Here is a 24107-nt window from a genome sequence, read left to right on the forward strand (position 1 = left end):
CGGTAGGGCGAGAGAGCGCATCCACCACGACATTGTCCTTACCCGAGACGTGCCGGACATCCATCGTGTATTCAGAGATGTAGGACAGGTGGCGTTGCTGGTGGGACGACCAGGGGTCGGACGCTTTCGTAAACGCAAAGGTAAGCGGTTTGTGGTCCGTGAATGCGGTGAAGGGCCGACCTTCTAGGAAGTACCTGAAATGCCGGATTGCCAGGTAGAGCGCCAACAGTTCCCGGTCGAAAGCACTGTACTTGAGCTTGGGTGGCCGCAGGTGTTTGCTGAAAAACGCCAGGGGTTGCCAGCGACCTGCGATGAGTTGCTCCAGCACCCCACCAACTGCCGTGTTAGGTGCGTCCACTGTGAGGGCGGTAGGGGCGTCCATTCTGGGATGTACTAGCATTGCGGCGTTCGCCAAAGCTTCCTTCGTTTGAACGAAAGCGGCAGCGGACTCCTCGTCCCAGGTAATGTCCTTGCTCGGACCCGACATCAGGGCGAACAGGGGGCGCATGATCCGGGCAGCTGAAGGGAGGAAGCGGCGGTAGAAATTGACCATACCTACGAATTCCTGAAGGCCTTTGATCGTGGTGGGTCGGGGAAAGTGGCGGACCGCATCTACCTTAGTGGGCAGAGGGGTTGCCCCGTCTTTAGTAATCCTGTGGCCCAGGAAGTCAGTGGTATCGAGTCCGAACTGGCATTGGGCGGGGTTGATTGTAAGACCGTACTCACTCAGTCGGGCGCAGAGTTGACGGAGGTGGGACAGATGCTTCTGACGACTGCTGCTGGCTATGAGGATGTCATCCAAATAGATGAACGCGAAGTCCAGGTCCCGTCCCACCGCGTCCATTAACCGCTGGAACGTCTGTGCGGCATTCTTCAGGCATGCGGAGGAACTCGAAAAGGCCAAACGGGGTGATGAGAGCCGTTTTGGGGACGTCGTCAGGATGCATCGGGATTTGATGGTACCCTCGGACGAGGTCTACCTTGGAGAAGATCCGTGCGCCGTGCAGGTTTGCTGCAAAGTCCTGAATGTGCGGCACAGGGTAGCGGTCCGGTGTGGTAGCCTCGTTCAGCCTGCGGTAGTCGCCGCACGGTCTCCAGCCTCCCGTCGCTTTGGGTACCATGTGCAGGGGGGAGGCCCATGGGCTGTCGGACCACCGGATGATCCCCAATTCCTCCATCCTCTGGAACTCCTCCTTTGCCAGTCGGAGCTTGTCCGGGGGAAGCCGCCGAGCGCGGGCGTGGAGGGGTGGTCCCTGGGTCGGGATGTGGTGCTGTACGCCGTGCCTGGGCATGGCCGCTGTGAACTGCGGTGCCAGAACCGATGGGAAATCCGCCAGGACCCTGGTGAAGTCGTTGTCGGACAGCGTGATGGAGCCGAGGTGAGGGGCTGGCAACTGGGCTGCACCCAGGGAGAACGTCTGAAAGGTCTCGGCGTGTACCAGTCTCTTCCTGGGCAGGTTGACCAGTAGGCTGTGAGCTCGCAAAAAATCCGCACCCAGAAGCGGTTGGGCTACGGTGGCCAGTGTGAAGTCCCATGTGAACTGGCTGGAGCCGAACTGTAGCTGCACTTGACGGGTGCCATAGGTCCTTACTGTGCTGCCATTCATGGCCCTCAGGGGGGGACCCGGTGCCCTGCTGCGGGTGTCGTAACTCATCGGAGGTAAAACGCTGATCTCAGCCCCAGTATCGACCAAAAACCGGCGTCCCGACCTTCTATCCCATACATACAGGAGGCTATCCCGATGGCCAGCCGCCGTAGCCATCAGCGGCGGCTGGCCCTGGCGTTTCCCGGGAACTTGCAGGGCGGGCGACAACGGCGGGCTTCTGCGCCCCACCGCTGGTGGTAGAAGCACCAGTGTTCATTGGGCCGGGGGTTGGCGGGCTCTGTGGCCAGGCCTGGACTGGTTTGCTGCTGGGAGCGTGGCTGGGAGATCTGTGCGATGGATGCCCCGCTCACCTTTTTGGCGTTCCACAGCAAGTCCGCCCGGGCTGCCACCTTCCGGGGGTCACTGAAATCCACGTCGGACAGCAGCAGGCGAATGTCCTTGGGCAGCTGCTCCAGGAATGCCTGCTCAAACATGAGGTAGGGTGTGTGTCCGTTGGCGAGAGACAACATCTCATTCATTAAAGCCGATGGGGGTCTCTCGCCCAAGCCATCCAGGTGCAGTAAACGGGCAGCCCGCTCGCGCCATGAGAGTCCGAAAGTCCTGAGGAGCAGGGCTTTGAATTCCGTGTACTTGCCGTCTGCCGGGGGCGACTGTATGAACTCTGCGACCTGGGCCGCTGTGTCCTGGTCGAGGGAGCTCACCATGTAGTAGTAGCGGGTGTCTTCTGAGGTGATCCGGCGAACGTGGAATTGGGCTTCGGCTTGCTGGAACCATAGGTTCGGTCGCTGTGTTCAGAAACCCGGCAGTTTCAACGAAACCGCATGAACAGAGGCGGCGTCGGTCATTTCTGGTCCAAAAATCGTTTGGACCGTTGGGGTCACCAATTGTAGCGGTGTGCTACACGCAGCGCTAAAATTACGACACGGAGTCGGTAACTGCAGTCGAAGGAAAAACTTTATTCGAAATCCTCAGCCTCACTTTTAAGCCTCCCTCAACCTGCCCCCCGTGGCGCAGAGGCTCCAAAGCTCTGTGCTCGCAAACCCCCGTAGGCTATCTAATTGTGAGCCAGTTCGGATGTGCCAGGAAATGGGTCGCCACAATGGGGAAATATTGCAGTGTCCAGATGTGCAAAGCTGATAGAAACCTATCCACACAGACTCAAGGCTATAACTGCTGCCAAAGATGCATTTACTAAATACAGACTTGAAGGGGGTGAGTAATTATCCAGTCAATTATTATATGTTTAATAATTGCAATAAATTTAGACCAATTTGTTTTCACTTTGTCATGAAAATCTAAAAAGCCAGATTAAATCCACTGTGATTCAATGTTGTAAAACAATAAAGCATGAACACTTCCAGAGGATGAATACTTTTTATAGGTACTGTATGTGGTGACATAAATGTACTCTGACAGTAACATTTACTTTGAACTTTAAACTGACTGGCAGCAAGCATCGCATCTCAGCTCATTAGTCCAAATCTTTTTTAATCCTGTATTGCAACTATTATGCCACCAAATCCGATTTTATAGTTTCCCATAATCTAAAATGATGTTATATTGCTTTATATTAACCATCTCAAATAAATGAGTCAGGAGTTATTTGGGGAGAAATAGTGTCTTACGAAGCATCTATTAATAAAACATAGTTAACTTGATGTGTCAAATAATTCAAATGCATGAATTTGTATGTCCTTTCTATAATCTCCCTCTCACTTCAGAAGCCGTAGACAGAATAGAATTCTAAAGATCATTAGCCCCGAACATTGCTACATAATGTACATCTCAAAAGCAATATTCAGAAGTGGAAAGAAAGTAATGGCACATACATTTTCTTCCACAGTGCTCTCTGACAAAGTGACATCACTTCAGGATGTGCTTACACCATTAAAGGATGTACTGAGCCAGCTTTTCAAACGGGATGTGGAACTTCAGGTATTCACTGCATATCTGGTCTTGACCCAGGGATTTGGATGTGATGGTTTGTAAGTTTTTAGTTCAGGTCCATTGTTTGAACTATATTGAATATAGTTAATTATTTATTATTGAAGTTTGTTTCTCATTGTCACAGTGTGAGTCAATGTTATTTTAATTTTGTCTGTTTGATCCCCAAGGTATTTCCCGGTGACTTTCCAAATTTGTTGGTTACACATTGTTTATGTTAAGCTTGTGGGCTATATTCCACTGAGGGCTACATTGTGTGATTTCTACAGAAGATGTAGAGTGTCAGTGGGTGAAATGATATCTTAAATGTTTATGGTACACTTGTGCTAGATACCTGGCTAATTGTTGTTAATATAAAATTTTATTATTCCAATAATGCAACTTTCCTTTTTATTCTAATAATGTCCATTTAAAAAAACTTGAACTTAAACTCTTTTTACTATTTCTTAAAACATGATTTATGCTAATACTAAAGTCAGGATGTTGTGCCTGCATTTCATGACTTGAAAATAGACTCCTTGTGAGATGAGCTGGAGTATTATGTTGGTGTTGTGGTGCCTGTCTCTCCTGTCATAGAAGTTATACTTGATGTTGGTGGTATTGTACTGCTATTGCTACTCTCTGCTTTGTCAGTTCTAGTATCAGCCAAAGATCCTATTCCATTTCATTTGCTGGCTTGTCTTGCTCTGGATTATGTATGTCCTTGGAACATCAACATTATTGGTAGCTTTAATTGAGTTCTGTGTCTTCATGACTCTATCATGTAGACATGTCCTGTGTCTTCTCAACAACCTGAGTGATGATTTAATACAATTATCATAGTGTTGACTTCCTTTTTTCTATTGATAGTTATGAACTTATTGTTACTTGTTCTTCTGAAGGGTAGATTTAGCCTGGAAATATTCTGCTGTACTTTCTGAATTCTGTAGCTTGGCTGGAAATTTCCTGACAAACTTAAGAAGTAGTATGAAATGACATATACCGTTTGGAACTTCCTTCATTTATCTGCAGTTCATAAGGATGCTTCTGACCATTTGGATATTTACTTGAAACCATGTCATCTTCTGCATGTGGGAAAGAAATACTAGCGTTGAACAACAACATACACAAAATGCTGGTGGAACACAGCCGGCCAGGCAGCATCTGTAGGAGAAGCACTGTCGACGTTTCGAGCTGAGACCCTTCGTCAGGACTAGTGTTGAAGCTATGTCACTTTGCAGACTCTCAAGATAAATTGTCACTTATAGGTTTCTCAGGAATCCCTTATTATGCAGTTATCTTGCAAACATGATTGAAACTGCTGTGGTAATCATGCAGCTCTCAAATCTTTAATTCCTGTAATGAATGGGAGCATATTATACTTGTCTACAATGACGTAATGACTTTGATTGTATATGCATGTATTGATTCCCAATCTCTGCCACATTCCAGGTGGTAGCTTGTAGTGCATTCTGTGTTTACAGCATTCACTACATACTAGATCTTTTATCAGTTAATCAAATATACAACAACTTAGGCAAGGATACATCAGATATGTAACTTTTGGAGTAATTTCCTTTAATCTTTTTTGGTATGATGATTCCAGATCCAGCTACTTGAACACCAGCTTCCACTGAAAAATTTTTTGATTGACCAGTAACATCTTGTGTTCACTGTGTTTGTCTCTCCTTTTCATTCCACTCATGAATAATGTGCTGAGGAAGTATTGGTTTTACTTCTGATCCATTTTTGGCACAGCTTGTTCAAATTTATTAGTCAGTGTTATTTTCACATCTGGATCTCTTGTGCTTCTCCTGTAGCCACATTGAGATAGGGTACTTGCTATCACCATTTCTTTGCTTAATCTATTTTACAAAGTAAAAATCATAACTAAATTGAGAGCAATTTTGTAGCTTTGTGGGCTCTATAGATTGTTTTTGCAGTTAGCAAATAATTTATATAAGCATACTATTTCATTGTTATATTTCATTACCAATATGAAGTAATGCTTCTCTATTAAGGTTAATTAGTAAGGTTTCTCTATTAATCGGGATAAGAGTGAACTAATGCTAGTTGCTACAGTGGTTAATACAGAGTATTTACAATCTATTCCCTTTAAAATAACTTACGATAATTTTATCTATCTTGGTGTGTCTATTACAAAAAACCCAGATGACCTTTTGCAAGTGAATTGGTGAAACAAAGTTGAACAGGTTAAACGCAATATTGACTTTTGGAAAACCCTTCCAATTTCTTTGGTGGGGAGAGTTAACACAATCAATATGATTGTACTGCCATGATTTCTTCATCTTTTCCAGTCAATTCCATGTTTTATTCCTCTGTCATATTTTAAGCAATTGGATTCAAATATTATACCCTTTATTTGGATTTATAATGCCATTAGATTTACTAAAAAACACTTGTCAAAGCCCAAGGAAGCAGGAGGTTTTGCCCTATTGGACATTAAAATGTATTACTAGGCTGCCCACCTATCCATTCTTGCATGGTGGAAAAAAGGACCACCCTCTACCTCAGACTCGTGTCCAGCATGGTTACTCATAGAGCGAGTGCTTTGTAAGAAGACTTCCTTACCAGCTCTCCTTAATAGCCCCTGCAGTCAATAAGTCACATTTTAGTAACAGCTTTGTGGTCAGCAGCACTATAAGAATTAGGAAGCAGAGTCAACTACACATTAAGGCCCCAAAGACTTGTATTGACACTCTGATTTGTGACAATCATTCCTTTTTGCCTGGCCTGAATGATTCTGTTTTTTTCATCCTGGAAACAGAGTGGTATCTGTAGTGTAGGTGACCTATATATTAATGGAAACTTTGCCTCATTTGCGCAGTTACAAGCAGTTTACAATATCTCTGCATCTAGTTTTTTATAGATATTTACAAATTCGAGATTATGTTAGGAAATATATACCTAATTTTGACATTTTAGACGAACATGAGTCCCTGGAGGCAATAAATAAATTTGATCCGGTTACTCATAGTGCCGTATCCTGTTTTTATCAAATCCTACATAATGGAGCTCAGGTGAATACTGCAGGTCTTAAACAGGCATGGGTGGATGAATTGGGTATAGAACTGACAGAGGCGGTCTGGGATGAGTGTTTAAAGAGTATACATGATGGTTAGGTCAATGTCAGACACAGACTTTATACAGTTTAAGACAATATTAGTATTGAAGGGAAACATTTTAGCCTGTTAATTCATGCCAACTTGGAGAGCAATCCCCATTTTTCCGTATTTTTACTGGCAATTTCAACTCCTTTGTTTCTGTCAACTCCCTCACCCCACTGCCTCCAGATTCCATCATTATCTGACTCTCATTGAAAATTTACAGTGGTCAATTAACCTCCCAACCTTATACATGTGTTTATCTTTATGGTTCAATACAGTATGCAACTGATATAGCTCAGTTGTCATTAATCATGACCCAAGAGGTCATGTATCTTTTGGATTGATACTCCTTGCACCCATAATCACAGGGTGAATGCACAAACTCCACATAGTCAAGAACAGAGGTCAAGGTTGAATCTAGGTTACTAGAACTACAAAGTAGTGTGCAGAAGCAGATGTAAATGTTCATTGAGATCATGGTTAATTTTCAAGTTTGTCCCTTTTCAGTACTATCACCATATCCATTGTTTCTTATATTCAGAAACTTAGATTTTGGTTTTGAGTGAACAAAATGACTGAGCCTCCAATGTCCTCCAGGATAGAGAATTCCAAAATATTACCCATCTCCTGGTAAAGGCACATTTCCTTTTTCCTATTGTTACGAACCCCGTAACTGGATCACTTACCAGCAAAGATGGAGACATCCGTTGAAGTCTGATGATACTATTTTTAACAGTATTTATTAGTAAAAATACACAAAAAATAATATCAATGCAAATATACAGAGAATATACGCCGTCAATACTAAATCTAAAAGTGTGGGTATAATACTAATCAATAAGAAATAAGCTCTATCGTTGTCTAGGGGATAATGTATTGTCCGATAGAAATATAAAGTTCACTCAGTTCATGCAGGCTGCAGCGTTGGGGACCGCTGTGTTGCAATGGTTGGCGAGAGAGAGATTTGGAGAAAAACTTGCCTGCTTTCCTTTCATGATTTCGATCCGTCTGGAGTCTCGTTGTCGTGGCCATTCACTTGTGGCCTCTCCTTTAGCTAAACTGTGCTTCCGTGATGAGCCCGCCATCCTGGCAAGGGAGGATGCACATGAGCTCTCACCGGCCTTTGCTATAAAACGCTATCATGGGATTTCTAGCGTTTCTCCTGGTGCATCTAAAGGGGTTGTTCCCTAGACCCTCTTTTATCCTTAGTCATGGGGTCTCAGATGTCAATCAGGTTGGGATGATGCAATCTCTCAACCAGACCACTCTGGTTGTCCCCTGAGGGGTTTCAATGAATAGTACAGTACTCAATACACAATTCCGTCTCCAAGAGACAATGGCTCAGTGGTTCCGTTCCGCTGAGGCCAGGACACATTCCAAACCTTGTGGATTCTGCGTGTCTCTCTCTCTCATTTCCTGGGTCCCAGACCCGAATTAATAGCGATCTTACGATTCTCAAAAAGGAGGGGGCGACTTTGTACCCTTCGGCCCCTCAGAGTTGCTTCACATTCATAACACTATCTTAACTGGACTACCTCTTATTCCAAATGGCATATTAGTCCTGGATACCTCCTGCATGTAGGTATTCTAGTCCTTTAAGAATTTTGTAAGTCTTGATGAGATCCCTTCTTGGTCTTCTAAGCTAGGCAATATTTTTCACACTTTGAGAACTCAGATGTGGGACTGTGAGAGACCATCGGTCTCCCTGGTAACTAATCTGGATGAAGTGAATCAAACTGTAGCTCCTTGGAGACAGTGTTAGGGAACTGGAGCTGCAGTTCATTGACCTTCAGTTCAAATGGGAGAATGATGAGATGAGAGAGAGTAGCTACAGGGAGGTAGTCACCCCTTAAGTTGCAGGAGACAGTTGCATGGCTGACTGTTAGGAACAAGAAAGGGAATAGACAGCTAGTGCAGTATTAATCTGCAGCAGTTTACCTCAATAATAAGTATATCACTTTGAATACTTTGGGGACAACCTACTGGAGGAAGCTGCAGAGGCCAGGGCACTGGCTGAGAATGGAAGTGGATGGAAAAAGAGTGCAGTCATGATAGGAGATTCCATAGTTAGAGGAGCAGGTAGGAGGTTCTGTGGATGTGAAAAAGACACTGGGTGTTTTTTTTGCTTCTCAGATGTCTGGATCAGGGATGTCTCAGATTGGGTCTACAGCATTCTAAAAGAGGAGGGTCAACAGCCAGAAGTTATGATACATATTGGTACTAATGACATGAATAGAAGGGAGGAGATCCTGAAGAGAGGATATTGGTAGATAATGTAGAAAGCTGAAAAGCAGGACCTCCAGGTTATTAATCTGTGGATTGCTACCTATGCCACATGCCAGTGAGTGAGAATAGAATAATTTAGCAGATGAATATGTGGCTGAGGAACTTGTTCAGGGTGCAGGGTTTCAAATTTCTGTATCATTGGGATGTCCTCGGGGGAAGATATGACCTGTACAAAAAATGCAGGTTACACCTGAACCCCAGGGGAACCAATATCCTTGTGGGAGAGTTTGATAGAGCTGCTAGGGAGGATTTAAACTAATTTGGCAGGGAGATGGGAACTGGAGTGATAGGGGTGAAGATGGGGCTGTTAGTATACAAGTATATGCAGTGTGTGGTGAGACTGTGAGGAAGGACAGGCAGATGATTGGGCAAAATTGCGGTCAGTGGGCTGATTTGAATTGTAACATGGAGGCAAAAATTGAAAATGGTGATGAATACAGGACGAGTTAGTATATTTGAATGAACACGTTATACGGAATGAGATATGTTCTCGTAGCACAATTAGAGATTTGCAGGTATGATTTAGTGGGCATCGCTGAGTCATGGCTGAAAGAAAATCATAGTTGGGAGCTTAACATTCAAGGATACACATTGTATTGAAAGGACAGACAGGAAGGCAGAGTGGATGGTGTGTTTCTGTTGGTTTAAAATAAAATAAAATAAAATCCTTATAAAAGATAATCAGAATGTGTAGAACTCTTGTGGGTAGAGTTAAGAAACTACAAGGATAAAAAGATCCTGATTGGAGTTTTTTCAGTAGCCAGGATGATGGGCTACAAATGGTAATAGGTGAAAGAAAAGGGCAATGTTACTATAGTCATGGAGGATTTCAATATTCCCAATATATGCAGGTATATTTGGGAAAATCAGATTGGTACTGTATCCCAGGAGAGGGAATTTGTAGAATGCCTATGAGATGGCTTTTTAGGGCAGCTTGTGATTGAGCCCAGGGAAAAGGCAATTCTGGATTGTGTGTTGTGCAATGAACCAAATTTGATTAGGGAACGAACCTAAGGTAAAGGGACCCATAATATGATAGAACTCATCCTGCAGTTTGAGAGGAAAAGGATAAAGTCAGAAGTATTCTAGTGAAGTAAAGGGAATTACATGGGCATGAGAGAGGAGCTGGCCGAAGTTGATTGGAAGGGGATTATGGCACAGCAGCAGCAATGGCTAGAGTTTCTGGGGGCAACTCAGAAGGGATTGATCAAAGATGAAGTATCCTAAAGGAAGGAAGGGGATGCTGTTTTGGATTATGGCACAACAGCAATGGCTAGAGTTTCTGGGGGCAACTCAGAAGGGATTGATCAAAGATGAAGTATCCTAAAGGAAGGATGAGGCAACCACGGCTGACCAAGGAAGTCAAAGGCAACATAAAAGCAAAAGAGAAGGCATGTAATATAGTAAAAACTAATGGAAAGTTAGATTATTGGGAAGCCTTTAAAACCCAACTGAAGGCAACTAAAAAAATCCATAAGGAGAGAAAAGATGAGATGTGGAGGAAAACTAGACAATAAAATAACAGGATATCGGAAGTTTTTTTTTCTCAGTTATATGAAGAATAAAAGAGAGGTAAGAATGGGTATCAGTCTGTTGGAAAAGGACACTGGGAAGGTAGTAATGGGGGACAAAGCAATGGTTGATGAACTTAACTATTTTGCATCGTTCTTCACTGTGGAAGTCACTAACAGTCTGCCAGAGGTTCTAGAGTGTTAGGGGCCTGATGTGAGTGTAATTTCTAATAATAAGGGGAAGATGCTTGGGATGCTGAATGGTCTGAAGGTAGATAAATTACCTGGACCAGAAGGACTACACCCTAGGGTTCTGTAGGTAAAGATTGTGGAGGGATTAGCAGTGATCTTTAAGTAATCATTAGATTCTTGATTGAGGTTGATATACTCTTGATTAGTTTAGGCGAGAAGGATAATAACTCAGGCATGATGGAATGCCAGAGTAGATTTAATGGGCTGAATAGCCTAGTTCTGGTCCTCTTTCTTATGGTATTACTTCTCATTCATTATGCATACAGTACGCTCATTATACTTGGAACCAATATGTACTTCCTCTGTAGTATGTCTTAAGTGGGGGGAGCAAAACTACAAGGTATTCCTGGTGCATTTTCACAAAGGGCCTATAAAGTTTGAGCAGATTTTCTTCAGGGCCAGTGATCATCTTCTTTGAGATGCAGAATCTCACATCCCTATTTTATTAATGTTAGCATTCCTTTTTTAAATTTGTGCGCTTGTTTCTGCATTATTTGAATAGAAGTGCTATGAGCTTGTACTAAGGTAGGCTTTAACAGAAAATCTGAATGTTATTGATTGTTTTTGTTTCATTTAGTGTAACGTTACAGGCTTGTTTTGGTGTACACCACCTCCTTATTAAAACATAATTTCATGGGATTGTGAGCATCTGATATTAGTTCTTTCAGCTTTACCTTCTGATCTAACAAAGGAGGAAATGAAAATATTTATTGGAACAACCCTCACCTCAACCTCCAAAATCTTTCCTCTTATCCTTTCATATTTTCAATTCAGTGTTAGATGTGTTAGATTTTTCTCGACTTGGCATGATTTTTGACTTGTCTGCAGAAATGATTCTAAGGACAGGCATTATTTTCCTTTCTGATGTATTTCTTTTGCATCCAGTGTATCAGGTTTTTGCATTATCTTATGGAGATAACAGTTGTGGGTTTTGCCATACACTCCATAAATCTGCATGTCATTTCCTTTGCATACTGCTATATTTCATCCTCTGTAAATATCATCTACAGTATTTACTACTGAACCACCACCACGTTGGATATATATTGGAACTTCTACTGTCAAGGGCAGTGGTAATTGCTGAAAATGGAGATTTTTCATTAAACTTCATACTTCATTACATGTTTCTGGTAAATGTTTCTAAGGTTTCCCAAAAATCTTGACCTCTCCAAGCGTGACATGCTTTTATCCAGTGTTGGATTTTGTTAATAGTCTCTCTTAGTCACCCATATTCAAGTCTTTTTTTGTTTAGGCAAATCCTTACTGCGCATTAGGTTTCTCCCTGAGCAATGTTCACCTAGTTGTTTGACTTTGATTTTTGCCATTATACCACTTGTTCCACCTCAATCCCTGTTGAAGCTTTCTTTAGTACGTGACATGAGAGTGAATCACTGAATTCACGGACCAATTTTCAAAATAATCATAGCATCAAAGGATTTTGGATACACTTGAATAAAGTCTGTTTTGCTCCTTTTATAATCAGCACGTTACTGTCATTTTTTTCTTTTCTTTATCTGCTTGTTTAGTAAAATTAACTTCAATTGTCCACATCTTCTCAGAACCACGGTAGCTATTCTTATAACACAGGATACAAGACTATTCTCCTTTTAGCAGGTCTCTTTGATGTAACTTGTTGATAATTGTGGAATGTTAGATCCTGCATATGACTATGCTTCACTTCAAGAGTTTTTGTAGGTAACCTTCTTCCATCTTCTTTCAAGATTGCGGAAAACCTTTTGGTGTAACCTGAGTGGTATGACATGTCCTGCCCTCCCATACCAATTTCTACTTTTATATTTTTGGTGAGTTTGCTTCTCACCTACTGATCTGGGTGGTGGTGTGAATTTAATTTCTCTAGGAATTGGTACATCTTAGGAATTGATATATTCCACTCTAAGCAATGGTATTGTTTAAGTATTTCATGTGCCTTTGCATTATGCCCTTTTCCATGGTATGGCTGTTCTGATTTCTCTTTTTTCCCATCATTCCTCTGTGTTTTCATGATTGACAGATCTTTTATCATCAGTAGTTGGCTTTCCACATAATTAGAGGTCTTCCATATAAGGTGTACTCTTTTTTTCCCTGTGAATTCATGTGGTCACATCTACTGGACAGCTGCCTTTCAGCTGGCTTTCATTCTCTTCCTTATGATGTATTAACTGAATCAGCTCTATTTACTTTTCTAAGACTGATATGAATGCTGGTCGTTTGACTAGTTGGTGTCTTACTCTGTAATCAGTGAGCAAGAAACTATATGCTGGAAATTTGAAATTAAAACAGAAAATGCTAAAAGTTTACTTGTCTATCACAATATAGACCCCTTTTCATTCTTTTGATAATTCCTTAGAAAAAGTGCAGAAAGATCTGTTTAAATGTTCTTCTTAGGTTATCCTTTCAGGCAGGAGGAGTGGGAATGTACTTCAAGCTTCACAAAGCAATCAATGGGACTATTAATCAGTGATTCCTATTTATCTCCATGTAATATGTAATCTTTTTTGAGTGCTCATATCACCATTTAAATTGACTTTCTTAGGGACTTTAATATCTGTATCATTGATGCCTGGTAGAGGCATGTCTTTCCATCCAACTTCTTGACATTTTTATGGCACTGACAGGGTTATTGGTGAGACAGTTTTCTCTAGATTGGAGGGTTTAGAGCTGGGGAGCTTTGTCTCAGTAGCAGAAACTACACTGTTTGGATAAAGATGAAAAGGAGATCTTTTCTCTGAGGATTGAATATATTTGAAATCTCCATGCAGTGGATAGCATGTTGAATATTGTTAAGCCTGATCTATAGATTTTTGGATATTTTGGTGAAACCAGAGGAATTTCTCAGGAATATTCAAGCAAATCAATGGCCTACTTTTGTTTCTTATTTTCTTGTTAATGTGGAAGTGCAGAGAAATTGAACAAATAATCCGTGACTTTACATAAAATGTGCTGTATTTAAGACACATTTTAAAAGAATCTGTTGTACTTGTGAGAACTCTGAACATAATAAGAGTGACTCTCTCCATATTGAAGCAGCAAATCTGATTAAATCTCTTGGACCTGATAATATGGCCCATGAAGTTTTCAAAGATTTTCGACGTTTCCTTGATTCTATAATAGTATCTGTAGATTGGAAAGTAGCAAATGCTAGAAAAGAGGGAGGGAGAAAATGGGTGACACAGTGATGTAAATTCAGTCACATCCAATGCTGTCTGTGTTCGGAATTTGCATATTCTCCCCGCGACTGTGTGTGAGTCCTCAGTCTGCTCCAGTTTCCCTCAACATGGGTCAGTCACTATAAGTTGCTCTATTGAGTGCTCAGTCTGTGGTAAGTGGGTGGTTATTGAGCACATGAGAATAAAATGGGTCCGAATACAATTAGTGTTAAAATTGGTTGGTGAATGCGATGGATTTACAGGTCTGTTTCCATGCTGTATCTCATTGACTGTAATTTTACAGGTGCATTACGGAAAATAACTTATACAGGCGCTTTCTCATCACAGCTTGTAATGGCAACTGCTCTGCCCAAGACCACAACAAATTGGAGAGAGTTGTGAAAATGGCCCAGTCTATCACACATATCAGTCTCTCCTCTACTGACATTGTCTATATTCCCCGCTGCTTCCAGAAAGTGCCTGTTATAATCAAACACACACCCCCCCCCCCCCCACCACTCTGGTCATTCTTTCTTCTCTTCCCTCCCCCTCCATCAGATAGAAGATGCAAAAGAAAGTGTACTGCGAGGCTCAAGGAAATCTTCTTTGTTGCTGTTATAGCGCTCTTGGACAGATCTCTTCTAAAATAGAGAACTCCTAATCTCTGTGCTGAATTTCGTCCGCTGAATCTTAGTTGAATTACCTCTCTTTTTTGTGTGCCATACTCTGCCAGAGCCTCAGCGACCACTTTTTTCAAAGTGGTTGTCTTGGAGGAAAGATTCTGTGAGTGGTCCCCCAAGTCCTTCTCACATCGCAGTTTTTATTTTACGACCCAAGTTGTGAGCTCGACACTCAAACTGGCACGGATGGAAAGTATGCACAGGAGCGGCCTGACTGGATTTGAACTCGAGAGCCTTCATTTCGGAGTCTGGCGCTCATGTCACTGTGCCATCAGCCGGCTGAATTACCTTTAAGATCAGATAAACCTGATTCTGAGTCTTTAACTACTCCAATTTCAATGACTACAACCCTATTTTGTGTTGGCTGTCCTCAAATCCAGATACCATTGAGGTAAATCTAAGCTGTAATCAAAGCCAATATATTATCCCTAAGGTATAGTGCCAAGATTTGCCCAGTACTCAGTTTTTGGAGTTTTTTTTTGTCAGATACTTGAAGGACATGTAGCTAACTGCATTGAATTGAGGGCCTGGTGGGAATGTTTGCTTGGAAGATTACATTGACATTGAGCTAGCTTATCATGTTAGTAAATTAGGAGGATTTTGTGAAGGTCGTCTTGTTTTTCCAGTGTCTTGAGATACCTAATATAGGCAGTCCAAGTTGCAGATATAAATAAAAAGAGATTATGAGTTTTGTCAGTTCACATGCCTAAAGTTTCAGATATATTTTTCCTTCATTCTGTGTTGCTACATTGAAAGTGATCATGACATTTATCATTGATGGCTACCTCTGCCAAAAGGTCACTGCTGAGATACAGAGTACTTATGTCTTGCACGGTTTGTCTATGAGTCTTTATTATCAGAAGGCAATGTGATGCAGCAGGGCCAGGTTGTTACAGGATCTTTGACTCGCAGATGTGGATTATAAACCTCCAATATCTTGGATGCTTTTGTGAGTCAGTCCTACCTAAATTCCATCAACATGCTGGTTTCACTACCACAGGCTATGTTACATCAGACCTGGTTTATATTACCATACCACTTGTATGTAAAGCAGCCACTCAGCCCCACATTGGACTCTCTGGTCACTTATCTGTAATGTTAATTCGAGCATACAAATCAGTGATCAAGAGGGTCGAACCAGTTCTAAAGGTGGTGGAAACTTGGCCTGAGGGTGCAGTCTCTGCACTGCAGGACTGCTTTGATAATACACACTGGAAAATGTTCAGGGAAAATGTTGCAGAGAATTTCCAGCCACTTCGGTGATACCAGAGACACGAGGCACATATGACAGAGAATTCAGAGGTTTACAGACTATAATTCTACCCTGTGTATCAGTGACCAGGATGCTTCACTCCTTGAGAGACTGAATGTTTTCCATGGCCAGTTTGATGTACAGAATGAAGAGCTTGCAAAGAAGGCACTCTATCACCCCAGGGGAGCAGACACTCTATCTGATTCAAGCTGAGGTGAGGAAGGTCCTGGCTGGAGTCAACACATGTAAAACTGCAGGACCTGATAATATACCAAGTCGGGTTCTGAAAGACTGTGCAGCCCAGCTGACGGATATATTCAACATCTTTCTGGAACAATCCATTTTCCCCTTGGTTTTCAAGGTGGCAACCATCATTCCAGTGCCAAAGAAAGCGACAGTAACCTACCTAAGAGACTGCCGTCCGTGGTATTAACATCAGCCATTATGAAATGCTTTGAGCAACTGGTCATGGAGCACATTAAAGCCTTTCTCCCAGCTAAATTGGATCCCATCCAGTTCACTTATTGCTCAAATTGATCCACCGATGGTGCAATAGCTTCTGGCTTGTCCCACCTGGAAAACCAGGTCTCTTATGCCAGACTGCTGTTTATAGACTTCAGTTCGGCGTTCAATGCCATCATATCCCAGAAACTGGTGGGAAAGCTGTCCTCGCTGGGTCTCAATACCTCCCTCTAAATTGGATATTGGACTTCTTACCAGTAAGGCCACAGTCAGTCTATGTGGACAGCAACATCTCTTGCCTTGCACTGAGCGCTAGCGCTCCCCAAGGCTCTGTGCTCAGCTTACTGCTGGTCACACTGCTGACACATGACTGTGTCCCAGGATCCAACTCAAACCATATCATCAAGTTTACAGATGATACAATAGTGATTGGTCTTATCAAGTATGATGATGAGATGGAGTATTGAGAGGAAGTGGAGCGACAGGTGTGAAGAACAACCTAAGCCTGAACGTGGAGAAGACCAAGGAAATCATTGTGGAATTCAGGAAGATGCAGACAAACCATCCTCCTCTGCAAGAATGTATGTTTCCTCTGAAGAGAGAATTGAGTGCACCAGGTTCTTGGGAGTTCACATCACAGATGACCTGGTCCCTTAATATCACCTCACTGAAAGAGAAGGTACAGCAGCACCCTCACTTCCTTAGAAGATTGAGGCAAGCAAGGCTTCTTCCTCCTCCTCTTCCCCCCTCCCCCCCCACAATTTTAACTGCATCTTATTTTACAAGAACACCATTGAGCATCCTGACAAGTTGCAACCCCATCTGGTATTACTAGTATGGGAGCAGTCGAGCATCGGACCTCAAGCCCCTACAAAGGACTGTGAGAATAGCTGAGAGGATCATAGGGGTCTCCCTGCAATCCTTTGATGATATTTATCAAGAACGCTGTGTCCACAGGGCCCTTTGTATTATTAAGGATCCCATCCATCCATTCAGTATAGTCTTTGACTTTCTACCATCAGGCAGGGGACTATGATGCATAAAAGCAAGAACAGTCAGGGTAAAGAACAGTTTCTACCCCAGGCCATTAGGCTTCAAGCTCCGTGCTGCATCATATTCAAAGTGTCACTGGTTAATCTGTTCCGTATCTTACATTGTTTAATATCAGTGTTAGTTAGGTATGATTCATCTGTAAATTTTACCCTTGCCTTCATAAGTAATCATGCGTTATGTGTACTACTGTGCTTTACACCATGGTTCAGAGAAACGTCTCATTTCTACATACATTATATGGTTGTATACATGTATGTAGTTAAATGACATTAAACTTCACTTGAATGTTGACTTGTGAGCTTCTGCAGAATCAAATATCATTTGTATACTGCAGCTCAATTACTGAGGTTTGAGCAACTTTGATTTTGGAGTGTGCCTCCATATGTTGAATAGCTTCCTATTAGTTCAAAAGACTTGATTCATTTCCATGGAAAGTGTGTTGAGCTGAGACTCAACATTGCTGTAAGAAAGCTTGAGGAAAGTGCTGAAGCAATGATGCAACTTTGTTTATCGCCAGTTTTCAGTGAGAATGGTTCTGTTGTCTACTTGTTGGTTACAATTATAGTTTGTCCCCATGAAGGAAACAAATTTCTAAAGTCAGCTGATTTGAGGGAGGTATTCTACATTCATTCCTGATTGATGGAGTCAAAAACTTTAGTGAAGTCAAGAGAAGCCACGTGCTGCTAGTTTACATTTGCTGGTGTAGTTGCACAGTAAGAATCATGTTCCTTTGTGCCTCTTGATGGGCAGAATCCACACTGTGGATCTGTCCACTGGGAGGAGGCAAATGAGAAATACCTCGTGAATGACTCTCTGTTGTGGACTGCAGGAAGATCACTTTGTATTTACTGTTGACATGTCTCGGGTATCCTTGAATAGCATTCTAATGCACCTTTGCCTTGAATAATTGTCCATTGAAACATGCTCTTTTTGTATTCCCACTGTGCTCGCGTTCCTCAAATCCTTCCTGCTTCATTTCTAATTTATCCTGCTATCTTTTTCTTTACCGTTCTAAGTTTTTATTGATTTATAAATAACTTCATGATTTTACCATTTGTATTCCCTTTTCCCTAAATTTGTTTCTCCTGAATTAGTTTTACCCAGCAAAAACTTCTACTTCTCTTACATTACGAAGTCCATAATTTTGTGTGTGCCTGTTTTTAACTCATTTTAATTGCATGTCTGCAATTAAATCCTAGAAGGTCCCACTTTTCCTGGACTATCTGTTCTTGTGTGAACGTGTCTGGTCTGTACTATAATCATCGCCAATACTTTCATTTGAAGGATGGCATATGGAATTCTCTTTAAATTTTATTACTTCATTTAAATTTGTAGATCTTTTATAGATATCCCATTGTCCTCCTACTCAGACAAGAATTTCAATGGGAATAAAATTGAAGGGATGAGGGTGGGTGGTGGTCTGGGGGCAGAGTTTTATAGGTGCAAATATGCTCATATACTGTAGAGCAGAGAGAATGAGAAACATCATGGAGGACAGAAATTGAATTTTCAAGTTAGGTGTAACACTGGGAGTAGAGAACAATGATATGGATCACCAAGAACTAGAAAAGGGAGGAGGTAGAGCACAAAACAATTGAACTTGTATGGGAGAGAACAAGCCAGAGTAACAATGAATTGCAAGGAGCGCAGTGGAGAGCAAAGAGTAAATTTGATATGAAATTATTCTGCTGATTTATCTGAAAACATAAGGTTGGTCAAACTGCCAACACATTTAATTAAGTTGTCAACAATGAAGGATTTGGTTTTAAGATGTGAAATTTTTAAATATTAATAGTGCAACTATAAAGATAGTCATGGCTGCTGGTGCTATTGTTGAGTTAAAAATGAGTAATGTACACATTCATCACTGAGGTAGGAAAATATTTTGAGGTGGAACTAATTTGAAGAACAATATAGTCAAATTCACATGTAAGCTGACTAGCTAAAAAAAATTGATGTGGCAGAATGCCAGGGGAACTGCAAAAGATTGGAAGCACACAAGCACCATTTTATTCTGTTGATCTCTTATGCCTGAGGTTATAAATAATTCAGATAGAAATGTCATTATCAATTGTAATGAAGAGTTGCTGAACTACAAAGTCTAATTCAGTACATGCATTGAATTTTCCAATATAGTCAATGAATAGCCAATTAAAAATTTATTTAACTGTAAGTTAATTATTAAACAGTGAATAATTATGACAATGAGTCAGTTAAATTTACTGAGTAGGTTATTTATAAATAGTGGCATCATAAAAAGAATTTTATTTAAACTTAGAACTTTGAGCTTTTATTTTAAAATTTAGTTTTGAGATTATTTATTGCAGGTTGTACATCATTTTTTTTTAAAGATTACTAGCAATGCCAACTTAAAGGCAGTCCCAGCAGATTTATGCCAACATTTTCCCAAGAAAATGTGTTTTGTAAAATACAGACTTTTTTTCATTTTTATACAGTACTTAATTAAACTGGTTTCATATATTGTACATGAATGGTTTGGAACTAATTATTGCTGCCAAAAAACATTGAGTCTTCGTATGTTTTTAAAGCAAAGGTAGGTATCTTTTTTGACAAGCAGTAGGTGGAAGGTTACAGGGAATGTAGAGTTGAGATTACAATGAGATTAAATATGATTATATTAAAAGGTAGAGAAGGCTTGAAGGACTGTATCGTCTATGAAATTCATACATTTATATGTTGGTTTATTTTTGAAACTTAATTCTTGTTAATTACTTGATATTTGTATGTACAAGCAACTCATTACAGTCTGTAATCTTGAGAAAGGTGATGACCAGAAATTTAGAAGAGACCCTGTTCCTTTACTATAGACCATTTATATTCACTCCAGCAGGCACATGGAAGGAAAAGGTGGTGACTTGGAAATGCTTCTCAGAAAATATTTTTTTGTTTTTTTTTTGGAAGGGGTGGGGGAATACAAAACCGAACTAACAAAATACTTGCAGGCAAATGTTATTTTCATTTTTGTGAGTCTTCCACCCTTTAACATGTAATTAGGATCCGTTCAGCTGCAAATGGGAAATACAGCTTTAGGCAGTGATTATTTTCCTGTATATCTCCACACATGTAGCCATGATGATTGTTAATAAAATAACTGTCATCACCCTTTAACATAATTTAAGTTTTTCAAAGTTACTCAATTTGGTTTAACGGTTAGAGAAGCAACTTAACAGATCTTGTTTAACACTGAAGAGAAATGACCATTTAATTGGTATCAGAGGAGGTTCTACCCACTGTTAAATTCACTGTAAAATCTCATCAATTTTTCCTAGTTTTCCAGAAGTCTTGGATAAAAGCATCAAATCTAAATCTTGGCTTGGATTTGACACTTATTAAAATGGTGCTTGTGAGTTTCCTTGTTTTTTTTTACCTTGCCTTTGAATAAAGACATAAAAATTACTTTTACAGAAATTGATTTAAATCTACTTGGGCTACACAACAGAGAATCACTGGTTAGTGCCACCACACAGTACACTGATTCATAATAATCTTTTGCTCATCCAGTTTGAAGTCTGGGATGTATGTAGATCCCTGTCAAAAAGACATCTGGGACTGTATGCTACTGTGCCAAAAACCTGACACCTGACATGAACTCCTGTCGCTAATATTACAATACAAAATTATATTTCAAAAGCCTTTCCAGAGATAATTGTATGTTAATTTCCCATCCACCCCATTATTCTGATCACTTGCTTATTAATCAAAAAAAAATTCTTTCTTTGCTCAGACTGTCAAAGCTCTGTATAATTAGCACAATCCATTGAATCTTCAGCCTTGTGTTCACTATTGGTAATGTGGAAAACATATCAGTATATTTTCCTTCAGCGAGAGTTCTATCTTATGGAATCTGTGGAAGGCGTGCTTTAACTGTAATCCCCTTACTTGAATGCATCATTCAGAATTGCACGTTATAATCAATGTTCAGTATACCATCATTATCCTTTTTGCTTTATTGCCTATTTGTACAAGCCAAATTCTGCTGGCCTTGCTATATTATATGCAAGGAATTCTGTAAATCTGTAGGCTTCTATGCAAATCTTTGTCTGTGCCTAAATTTGCATACATATTCTGTGATTGGTCAAAAAAAGATCTCATTTATTTATCCCCTCATGCTTTTCCAAGAAGGTCGAAATGTCTTCATACTGGCCAAACAGTCTGTCTTCCTACAGTTTCCTTGCATATATCTTCCTTTTGAGTTGCCAGCAAATCATTTTCACCATACAGCCATCCCTGGGTTACAAATACTCTGGATTTATGGTCACCAGTATATAGTCATAAGCAGCCAGATTGTTACATTTGCAAGTCTGATGTACATACATACAAAGAACAGAACGAATTTCCACAATGGCTTTCCCTCATGCTCTCTCGCGCTCTGACACTCTCAGGTATGTTTACCACATAATGATTTTTGTTTATTTTCTGACTTGTGCACAAAATCAACTTCTGAATGTCTATATCGGTTACCTCAGGATAACCTACATTTGTTGAAGTAGTTCCAGCAGAAGGCCCATCATTTCAAGGGAAGCCAAGAATAGCCAATAAACGTATATTATTTTTGAAAAATTCTAAAAATGGACTCCAAGACTCCATGTGCTCATTTCCAAATACTCATTATAACAAGAACAAATCTTCCAGCCCACAACCTTGAGTATACTGCATTCTGTTCAGGTTGATACCCTAATCCTGTGTCAAAATGCAGTAGCTATTAATTGAAGAAAAGAAGCAATTCTTCCCAATTCTTCTGGAAATGTTCCTTCATTATTTACCAGAAATAGAAAACTCATGACACTTTGGTTTATCATATCTTGTGGTCCTTACCTACTTGATAGTTATCATTTTGGACAATAACCTATTGCACTCAGGATTCATTGAGATATTGAATGGCATGATGTTTTTCTTATCAAACTCGTTCTTATTTTTTCTTAAAGATCAATGCTATTGTATACTGTGATCTCCCTTCTTTCTATGAATGAACCTACTTGCCATTTATGTGAATAATTTTTATACATTTGAATGGTTGACCTGAATTCTGTGCATAATTTTATGTTTAATCCAGTTGTTTAGTGTATGCTATGGAATAAAATTATATCAAAATATGCTTTCAATCTTAGGATCTAGAAAATAAAATTTCAATGTGTTATTATTAAGATAAGTAATATAAACATGGCTTTGTTTAGTATTTTTTTTTGCTTTATTTTCTCTCTTAATTTTCTGCTACTAGGTTTTTCAACCGAATCAAGAGTTCATGTTCATGGTGACGGCAGGCCCCGTTGTTTTCTCTGCTCCAGCTGTGCTCAATGCTCTGTCTCAAAGCACACTTGTTAGTGGCACTTCTCCACTTATCCTGTCTCTCCAGCCAGCTCTGACATCACCAGACCACCAGGCGCAGGTTCAAATCGGTGAGAGTCTATAATGTTGTTTGATTCTGTAGCAAACTGTACATGCTGTAATTGTGCACCTTGCTGGAGATGTTTGTGTGTTCATGGCACAATAACATTGCAGCCAGCTATCAAATAGGTGACATCTCAATATAGGGTCATAGTTCAAAAACCAAAAGGATTAGGGAGCTTCCTGTATAGTGTGTAATTGAGTGGCCTGGGTGAAAAGGGCCTACGATCAAGCCATTGTCAGTTCTAAATTGATACTTGTAGTTGCCTGAGGCACCTAAACTCAGAGATTTGCCAGGTTTTCCTTGTCTTAGTGCTGTACAGTTAAGTCAATTTTGGTCTTAGTTTTCCTGGCCAAGTTGGGAAGTTGAGGGGAAAAGACCACTGATGTTTCAGTACATAATCTACCACAATGTATGCATCTATGCAGCCAATTTTTGGGGCCTTGAAGGATTGAAATCAACTGAAGTTTGACAGCATGTCCAATAAGGAGATGATGCCCTGAGATTCTAAGATGCATTTTGGTGGAAAATGACTTAGCCTTCACAACTGTCTTTAAATTAATCATTTTCTCACTAAAGAAATTCCCCCTCATCTCTGTTTTAAAAAGACATCCTTCAGTGCTGACCCTGTGCCCTTTGTTCCTAGAGTCTCCCACTATTAGAAGCATCCTCTTCATGACAGTCTATCTAAGCCTTTCAAAATTCAGTAGGTTCCAATACGGTTCCCCCTCATTCTAAATGACTGCAGGCCCAAAGCTATCAAAGGCTCCTTATACATTAAGCTGTTCTTTCCCAGGATTATTCTCATGAACCTCCTCAGCACCCTGTCCAATGACAGAATGTCTGTCTTATATATGAGGTCCAAAACTCTGCCACACCTTGTCAAAAGAGTTCTGAAAATCCAAGTAAACATCCACCGACTCTCCTTTGTCTATCCTGCCTATTATTTCATCTAAGAATTCCAACAGATTTGCCAGACGAAATTTCCCCTTAAGGAAATCATGTTAACTTTGGCATAATTTATCATGTGCCTCCAAGTACCCTCAACTCTTTTTTTTTTCTCTGTCTCCTGTTGGAATTTGTACTCCACATCCTCGCTACTTTTGGAAGCTCTATATAACTCCTGTCAGGGTCTTTTTACTGTTGCAATTTCTTAACTGTACCCATGAAGATCCTGCATCTTCTGATCAGATTTCACTTCTTTCTAAGGACTTAATTTCAATTTTTACTGACAATGGCACCCATCATCCTCTGCCACCAGCATGTCTTTTCAATACGATGTGCATCCTTGGGTATTAAGCTCCCAACTGTGACCTTCTTGCAATCGTGACTCAGTGATGCCCACAAAGTCATAGATTACCACCAATTACCAGATGTTGGAGAAATCAGTGTTCATGCTA

At 40.7% G+C, this 24107-nt stretch overlaps 1 protein-coding gene across 6 annotated transcripts in view; it reads left to right on the top strand.

The window, feature by feature from the left end:
• Positions 1 to 24107, top strand: part of LOC132398401 (UPF0606 protein KIAA1549-like) — a 277859-nt gene that overhangs the window by 131408 nt on the left and 122344 nt on the right. For all 6 annotated transcript variants that reach the window (XM_059977777.1, XM_059977775.1, XM_059977776.1 and 3 more), the window contains 2 exons: positions 3451 to 3542; positions 22540 to 22717. In XM_059977777.1, coding sequence (XP_059833760.1) covers positions 3451 to 3542; positions 22540 to 22717 — 270 coding nt within the window. The remainder of the gene's footprint in view (positions 1 to 3450; positions 3543 to 22539; positions 22718 to 24107) is intronic.

Source organism: Hypanus sabinus, chromosome 8 (genome assembly GCF_030144855.1).
Source record: "Hypanus sabinus isolate sHypSab1 chromosome 8, sHypSab1.hap1, whole genome shotgun sequence".
Classification (NCBI taxonomy): Eukaryota; Metazoa; Chordata; class Chondrichthyes; order Myliobatiformes; family Dasyatidae; genus Hypanus; species Hypanus sabinus.